The sequence below is a fragment of the Eubalaena glacialis genome, chromosome 10 (genome assembly GCF_028564815.1).
Source record: "Eubalaena glacialis isolate mEubGla1 chromosome 10, mEubGla1.1.hap2.+ XY, whole genome shotgun sequence".
In the NCBI taxonomy this organism is placed as follows: Eukaryota; Metazoa; Chordata; class Mammalia; order Artiodactyla; family Balaenidae; genus Eubalaena; species Eubalaena glacialis.
Genome location: NC_083725.1, coordinates 116634932 through 116644095, shown reverse-complemented (window position 1 = coordinate 116644095; position 9164 = coordinate 116634932). Strand labels below are relative to the sequence as shown.

The following is a 9164-nucleotide window of genomic DNA, read 5'->3' as shown; positions in this document are numbered from 1 at the left end:
CTGACACTGAAGCAGAAGCTGCGCGCGCAGAGCAGGTTTATTGAACTACAGACAACATGCGGCCCCGGCAGCGGCGGGGCCGACGTAGAGGCGGCGGGAGGGGGCCCGGTTCAGGACGCAGAGCCGGGACTCAGCCACTCTGACAGATTGGAGATTTCCTGCAGCCACAGCGCGTCCTGCGGAAGGAAAGGGGGCCCGGGGTGAGGACCCCTCGGCAGCGGCCGGGTCCCCGCCCTCCCGCCGCGCCCTCCCCTGCGCGGCCTTAGCCCGGTTACCTCCAGGCCGCTCCTGGGGCCCGTCCTGTTTCTGCTAGGGGTCAGGGGAGCCGCGGTGGGTTCCGCGCGGCCCAAGGCGGCCTCTGACGGGTTCAGGGCCCGAGGGGAGCGGAAAGCCCGCGTCTCCTCCACTCCTTGGCAGAGGCTGCCTCTTTTGAGACTCTTGTTTTCTACTTGCCCGCTGGTCCCTAGGAGAAAACAAGCCCGCTCATCTTACTCCCATGTTCTGTGCGAGGACGACCCTTGGGGGAAACGTGGGAGAAAGAGAGGAGCTGGAGTCCGGCTCTCTTAGCCCTCCCACCTCAGGACCCTTTCATCTGGTCCTGTCCGGATCAAAACCCGGCAGCTCCGGGTCTTCAGGGTCAGACTGAGGCTGCACAATGGCTTCGGGGTCTCCCTGTAGCCACTGAGCTGGGCCTGGGAAGAGGCATCTGGGACTGAACCAAGCCCTCACTTGGGGCTTGCGCCCACTTGGTCACTTAACACAGATTCTTCGTAGAGTCTGCACCATCCAGCTCCTCCCTCCCTGCCAAGCTATGATTCCCCTGCCAGAAAGCCGGCCTCACCTCTCTTCCCCCTTTGTTGCGCACGCTGCATTAGGCAGTGCAAACTTAAAGTAAGTTTTGATCTATAGGTTCTTCCTGAGCACGTCCTGGGAATGTAGATCAATGAGCTGTTCCCTGGGTGAAGCTCGCAGATGCTAGGAACGATGCATAAGTGTGTACAAAGTCCAGGGGTAAAACAAAGAAGCTGTTAACCATCTCTGTAAGTGAAAAATGGTTTCCTTGAGATGTCTGAGATGGGTTTTGAAGGATGAAGAGTAATACACCGGACTGACAAGGCAGAGGAAAGGATTAACAGGCTGAAAGGGTTAAGCAAACACCCAAAGGCATTAAACAGTATCCCACATAAAATGCAAGGTGGGGGTCCAAGGAGATGAATCTGAATGGGTTAGTGGAAATCAGAGAAGGCTAAGAAATGGATTTTTATCTGTAGGAAACAGGAAGGCAGTGAAGAGTTTTTAAACACTGGAGATATATTGTTAATTTTGTATTTCAGAACAATCATTCGTCAAAGGTTTGGCTTACAGTCAACTTAGAAGAGGGAAGACCTCAAGAGCCCAGAAGTGAAGGCAGCAGGGATGGAGGAGTCAGAAGTATTCATAAGCCCAAATCGACAAGCCTTGGTGGTAGACTGGATATGAAACATTAGAATGGGGGGCATCTCAAACGAATCTCAGGTTTCAGATGTGAAAAACTGGATAGGTTGTGCTATTAATCATGACAGAGACTGAAGAAAGAAGAGCTGATCTTGGGTGTGTGTGCAGAGGGCAAGATATCAGGAGAAAGGAAATTAAGGTACCAGTGGGACCGCCATATGGAGCAGCCTAGTGAGCAGATATATCTCCCACCTAACACTCAGGAGAGACCTGGAATGGTCATACCAGCTGAGGAGTCTTCTGCCCAGAGGCAGGGGTCAACGCCTGGGATGGCAGAGAGCAGCTAGGGAGGGAGTGCAGTATGAGCACTGTTTGGGGGTGGCCAGAGGAAGCTAGTCGAAGAGAGAAGATAAGAGATGGGGATAACCTGGTGAGTCCTAGTCTCACAGGGCCAAGCTCTGCAAATAGTCCAGGTGTGATAAAGATAAATGCCCAGTCATCAATTTGGTAATTAAGAGACCTTCCCAAACAAGAGACTTTGCAGTTCAGAGGCCACAGAGAAAGCAAGTGCCCTGGGTTAGGGAGAGAATGAAAGAAAGAGAGGGAAACAGTGTAGCTTGCTTTTTTGAGAACCTTGATTGAGATGTGATGGAGAGAGATAGGTGGGAGAAGTTCAAGATCATGGGAGATATCCTTTTGAAGATGGACCTCCTGAGGGAAAGGAACTCAGAAAAGAAGTTGAAGGTGCAGAAATGATAACGTGCTACCAAGAAAGAAGTAAGGATAATGCCACCCCTGAGCCTGGAGGAGGTGAGTCCCTATGCTGATAAGGTTCTGGCAGTGGGGGGAGTACAAACTGGTTGAGTTTACTGAAAAAAGAGATTAGTAAGTGAAGTAGGAGGCTAAATCAGGAGGACGAGGCTTGGTAGTTTTTTAAAAGAATGGAGTGGCCACTGAGGAGAAGACCAGGAAGACAATGGAAAGAATTGACAAACTGAAGGCTCCTCAGGGAATGGACCACAGGTGTACAGTGGCATCACACACTTAGTGATTTTCTTCAGTGTAGCTGCCCATGTGGAACATAGGACTGATGGCAACTAGAGTTGCAGCTCTGTAAGGCAGAGCAGCTCAAACACTCTTCTAGGGGGCAGTCCACCAGATCATAAACACCTAGATTTTAAGGCTTATGTTGCATTGTAGAAAAAGCATGGGCTTTAGAGGCAGCAGGAGTTCAGATCCTCCTCCTGCTAAGTGCTCTACCCGATCTCTGAACCTGGGTTGTCTCTTGTGAGAGGGGGCCAATGCTACCCACCCCAAAGGGTCACTGTGAAAGTGGTCACTGGAAGAGCCTAGCATCTCCCTGGGTCCACGGAAGGTGCTGAATTAAATGTTAATTTTTTTCTTCTAAGGAAAGTACTTATTCTTTTGTCTTTTCACTACATAAATACTGAATCATATGTGGTGAATACTGAATTGTGCTATATGATACGCTTCCATTCTTCTAAATCTCCGAATCTAAATGATAGATTCTTGGCTTTGTACCAGCCTTCGCTGCAGGGTTCTTTTCAGGAGGAACAGCCCCCACAACATTTAAAATACAGTTTAAATGACAGAATGATTCAGAAACACATCTTAGGCCTAAGCACAGGCACCATGCAGTATGTTGTAGCTGTTACCCTGGAACGAGGAATTTTACCAACAAAGCACAGTGCTGAAAGCAGTCCCCAAATTCCCTCAAGCCCAGGCATTGTTTGGTCCGACAGTGCATCCCCACCAGCTTGGCTCTGTTAGAGATAGACCAGAGCCAGACTGCCTGGGTTTGAATTCTGGCTCTGTCGTTTACTAGCTGTGTGACCTCAGGTAAGTTTATTGACATCTCTGGGCCTCCGTTTCCTCATCTGTAAAATGAGGATAATAATAGTACCATAGTATTGTTTTGAGAATTAAGAGCATTAATACACTTTCAAATCTCGGACTAGTGCCTGGCACCTGCACCATACCAGTTCAAGCACCAGTGGCTATGATTATTTTCAGACATACACACCTGCTCCTGCAGGCCCTGAAGGCTGTTTTAAGTGTTGGAGGGAGGGGAAAAGACAATATAATCACCATCACATTACACACACTGGCACCTCCCCGTAACATTTATCAAGGTTGAGGTGGTGTCTGCATCCAGGAGCAGACTCCGGAGCCCCAAACACAGTAGTAACCAAAACCAAGGACAGCCACAGTAGCAACACTATAATGATGAAAACATTGAAGGAACCAACTGAATTCAGGACCCTGTCCCATCATGTGCAGCTATCTAACTGCACAAACTGTGAGAAATTTCTAGTCCTATCGTACCAGCTTTTGTAAGGGAATGCCTCCTGCTGCCCCAGAATACCCAGAGTGGTGGTGGGAGCCAACCAAATCCCAGAAGAACATTGCTGTGGTGTAAGGTGCTGTCTGAAAGTTTGAAGTCACATCTTTTACTTCCCAGCTTTGATCCAGGGCTCACCTGAAAAGCTGAAACCTTACCTGCAAGGAGCTCCAGGCTGCTGTTCTCATGTGCATCCTCTGTGCTCTGCTCTGCATTGTTTTTCTCTGGGAGCAGCTGCTTAAAAAATTAGAAGTCCTAAGTGAGTTTTGCAGAAGCATGAACAAGCCCCAGTGAGATCACGTGCCTGGTGGCTTTGTTGACCTCACAGGGCTTTCCTCCTTCACCTGGAACCCCCTCTTACTTCCTCCTGGCTCATGTGAACCCCCCTGCCCAGCCCCCAACTTTCAAGACTTCCTTCTTCTTTTGGAGCCTTTGCAGTTCACTCCAGACATTCCGGGCATTTGCTAGCTTTTCTGAACTCCGGTCACTCATGTACTGTCTGCTCCATTCCTTGGGCTCTTAAGTATGCATTGCATGCCCCTTTTCATCAATTTATGTATTTATGTCCATTTTCTACATCTTAAATTCCTTGTAAGGTTCATCATGCCTGTATCTCTTTTACAGCTACCATAGTGCCTTACACAGGGTAAGTGCTCAACAAATGACTGACTGAGGTCAAACATGGGAAGCCACAGGGCACATTTTGTAGTCTTGTGTAGCCTTTCAAAGCCCTGCTATTTGGTTCAATTTGGACAGAGAAACAAAGGTCAGAACCCAATCCTCCCAGCTCCTTGTTTTTCAATACAAGTATATAAAAATAGATATCCTCTTCATCAAAATTAAAAACTTTTGTGCTTCAAGGGACACTTAAATGAAAGTGAAAAGTCAACCCACAAGAATGGGAGAAAATATTTGGAAATCATATCTGATAAGGGACTTGTATCCAGAATAAAGAACTCATAGTTCAACTTTAAAATAACAACCCAATAAAAAAATGGGTTTGACAAAGAATTTGAATAGACATTTCTCCAAAGAAGAGATATAAATGGCCAATAAGCACATGAAAAGATGCTCAACATCATTATTCATTAGGGATATGCAAATCAAAGCCACTATGAGATACCACTTTATACCCACTGGGATGGTAGTAATAATAATAGATAATAACAACTGTGGATGGGGATGTGGAAAAACTGGAACCATTACACAGTGCTGGTGGGAAAGTAAAATAATGCAGCCAGTTTGGAAAACAGTTTGAGTTACCATATGACCCAGCAATTCTGCCCCTAGCTGTACACCAAAGAGAATTACAAACAGATGTCCGCACACACAAAAATGTTTACATCAGCATTATTCATAATAGCCAAAAAGTGGAAATAACATGTCTATCACCTGATGGATGGATTAAAAAATGTGGTATATATCCATACAATGGACTATTACTCAACCATAAAAAGGAATGTACTGTTACCTGTTACAACATGGATGAACCTTGAAAACATGCTAAGTGAAAGAAGCCAGACACAAAAATCCACTTATTGTATGATTCCATTTATATGAAATATCCAGTATAGGCAAATCCACTGAGAGGAAAAGTAAATTAGTGGTTGCCAGGGGACAGGAGATAGGAGAATTGGGACTGACTGCAAATTAGGTACAAGGTTTTTTTCTTTGGCGTGATGGAGATGTTCTGGAATTTACTGGTGATGGTTGCAAACCACAGTGAATATACTTAAAACCACTGAATTGTAAATTTACAGTGGTAAATTTTATGTTATGTGAATTATAACTCAATAAAAAATGTATTCTATCATATGTTGTTTACCAAGGCAAGTTTCAGTTTCTAAGTAATTATATTCCAAGAAACATAGAAGAGGTAAAGATGGCCCTAAAGGTGTGAAAAAAGAAACAGTATTAGGAAAATTTCCAAACATCTTTTTTCTTCTTTGAGAAAAAGCTTATTCTTTTACTTCACTCCAGCCTAGAAATCTCATGTAATAAACATTTACCCAAGGAAATACCTACATTCAGATATAAATCTCTGAGTCCTAGGAGAGCCTTGCACACCTTCCATTCTCATCAGGTCCCCCAGATGAGACAGCCCTATCCTCAGGATAGACCTCCTTGAGTTTAACACTCTTTGAGACATTTAATTCTGGTCTACCACCTGCGAAACAATACCTTTCCTTAAGAAGCTGCCTCCATGCTACTGCTCCTGCTTACTCTGGGTTTAAGTTTTTAGTCCCTACACTCAAATGTGACAGTAAGTCCAGGATTACTATCTTGTCTTCATGGCCCACTGTCCTCTGTTCCAACACCAAGGCTTAAAATCTCCACTCCTGGCACGACCTTTCCATGAATATATTCTATAAAACACTAAATATTCTCTCATTTCTTTCATTTCTCCATAAACTATATAATAGCCATAGATGGTTTTATTCAATATTACTCGAGGTCAGCTATTCTACTTTACCTGTTTAGAAATGGAAACTGAGGGACTGGTGCAGAGGTAAAAGAATTGGACCTATCATCATTAATCTTGTAGTTTTTAGCTATAGCCACTGGGTGCCAGTCGTGTGCCACTAACAAGTTACTAATCACTAAATGGCCATTATCCGAGGGAAACGGTTATGATCTTGAGTAGAGAAGTATGGGTTTGGTCACTCATCTTCCCTGGGCTTGTGATCCAGTCCTATATGGCAAAAATGTTACTAGGCTTCGGATCCAGAAGACCTCATTATAAATCCTAGCCTTGCCTGCTGTGATTCTGGGCAAATTAGAAAAGTTCTCTAACCAGTTTCTTCATCTATAAAATGGGAAATCTACAACCTACCTCATAGGATTTTTGTAGAGATTAAAGTGGAAATCTTGGCACAGATTAGGGATTCAATAAATGTTCCTTCCTTCCAAGCCCTATGACTACTGCGTAAGACTAGCCAGCCATCTGCCAAATTTACTGGGCTGTGAATGGCCCTGAGGCTATGGGCCATCACTATAGCAATACAGTGGGGCAAAGGAGGTCAGATCATTTCCTTTTCAGATCTCACTGGGATATCAGAGAGGCCCAAGCAAAAGGACTTCACAGGCTGAAACACTCGTAGATCCTGCCCATATATCTCAGGTCCTATGATAATGCCACATGCCTTACCCTTGACCTATCCCTAGAAATTTGAAGATATAGATGGCTGTAGTGAATTGAATAGTAGCCCCCCAAAAGATATGTCCAAGTCTTAACCACTAGTACCTGTGAATGTGCAAAGGGTCTTTGCAGATGTAATTAAGGATCTCAAGATAAGATCATTGTGGATTTAGAGGGGGCCCTAAATCCAATGACAGGTGTCCTTGTAAGAGAAAGGCAGAGGGAGACCTGAGAGACAAAGGGGAATGGCCATGTGAAGATGGAGGCAGAGACTGGAGTCATGTGGCCACAAGTCAAGGAACATCTGGGGCCACCAGAGCTGGAAGGGGTAAGGAAGGATTCTCCTCTAGAGCCTTTGGAGGGAGTGTGACCCTGCCAACACCTTGATTTCAGACTTCTGGACTCCAGAACTCTGAGATAATAAATTTCTTTTGTTTTTAAGCTACCAAATTTGTGGTAATTTGTTACAACATCCACGGGTAACTGATACAATGGGTATTAGCTTTTACCTATTCGCTCAAGTTGTGGGCAGCAGCTTCCCGAGCTGAAGGGAAACAGCAAGAGCGTTTGCAGTGAGCCAGTTGAAAGGAACAGCAGATGCATTCCTAGGAAGGTGCTTCCTAGAAGGTAGTGCAGCCATGAAGAAAACAGTGCGGTGAAGGGAGTATTTATAGGGGCTTCACTGCTACAAAGCAGAGGAGAGTGGGCAAATCCGTGAGATGCTGTGATCCTCGGGTGACTAGGTACCCAAACCTCCCCATCTGATCAGGCAAACAGAAGTAGGAAAGAGGCAGAAGAGGTGTCTCTCAGAAACAGTGTCTGTAATTTTTATAGCAACTTTATTGAGATATAACTTGCATACATATAATGAATTGCATCTTTATAAAATGTACAATTTGATAAGTTTTGGCAAATGTACATACTTGTGAAACCATCAAGATAACCAGCATATCCATCACCCTCAAAAGTTTCTTTTGCCCTTCATAACTCCTCCACTCCCTCCAACTCCTATGCCTCCCGTCTTCAAGCAACCACTGATCTGTAACTACAGAGTAATTGTCATTTTATAGAACTGTTATAAATTCAGTCAAGCAGTATGTACTCTTGTATTTCCACATTTTTTCATTCAGCATGATTATTTAGAGATTCATCCATCCTACTGTGTGTATCAACAGTTCACTCCTTTTATTGCTGAGTAGTATTCCACTGAATGGATATGCCACAGTGTGTTCATTCATTTACCTGTTGATACTGGGTTGTTTCCAGTTTCTGGCTATTACAAATATGGTAGATGTGCCATGAACATTGGCGTATACATTTTTGTGTGGTATATGCTTTCACTTCTCTTGGGTAAATACCTAGAAGTAGAATGGCTAGGTCGTGAGATAGGTGTATATTTAACTTTTTAAGAAACTGCAAAACTGTTCTCCAAAGTGGTTGTATCATTTTTTATTCCTACATATAGAGTATAAGAGTTCCAGTTCCTGCACATCCTTGCAAACACCTGGTATGGTCAGTCTTTTTATTCCAAGTAGGTGTGAAATATTATTTCATTGTGGTTTTGATTTGCACTTCCCTAATGACTAATAATGTTGAGCATATTTTTGTATGTTTTTAAAAATTAATTAATTTTATTTATTTTTTTTGGCTGCATTGGGTCTTCATTGCTGCGCGTGGGCTTTCTCTAATTGCAGTGAGCGGGGGCTACTCTTCGTTGCGGTGCGCGGGCTTCTCATTGCGGTGGCTTCTCTTGTTGCAGAGCACGGGCTCTAGGCGCGCGGACTTCAATAGCTGTGGCACGCGGGCTTAGTTGCTCCACGGCATGTGGGATCTTCCGGGACCAGGGCTCAAACCCATGTCCCCTGCATTGGCAGGTGATTCTTAACCATTGCGCCACCAGGGAAGTCCCCATGTTTTTGTATGTTTATTTGCTGTTTGTATATCTTCTTTTGTAAACTGTGTGTTCAAATCTTTTGCCAATTAAAAAAATTGGGTTGTTTGTTTTCTTATTATTGAGGTTTGAGAGTTTTAAAATAATCTGAACATGATGGTAAGATTTTTAACTAAAAGTTCAACTTCTTTAATAGTATAAAACCACCAGGTATATGGAGCTATTTCTTCTTGAGTGAACTTTGGTAATTTATGTCTTTCAAGGAATTTTCCATTTAATCTAAATTGTCAAATTTAGTGCAGTGTTCATAATATTCCCCGATAATCCTTTTAATATCT

The 9164-nt window shown here is 44.1% G+C and overlaps 1 protein-coding gene across 1 annotated transcript in view; it reads right to left on the bottom strand.

Annotated features, from left to right (window-relative positions):
- Positions 1-88: 88 nt before the first annotated feature.
- TOP6BL (TOP6B like initiator of meiotic double strand breaks) overlaps positions 89-9164 on the bottom strand; it is a 91768-nt gene continuing 82692 nt past the window's right edge. The window contains exons 14-16 of the mRNA XM_061202128.1: positions 3955-4030; positions 276-463; positions 89-176 (exon numbers count right to left, since the gene is read on the bottom strand). Coding sequence (XP_061058111.1) covers positions 111-176; positions 276-463; positions 3955-4030 — 330 coding nt within the window. The 3' untranslated portion in view covers positions 89-110. The remainder of the gene's footprint in view (positions 177-275; positions 464-3954; positions 4031-9164) is intronic.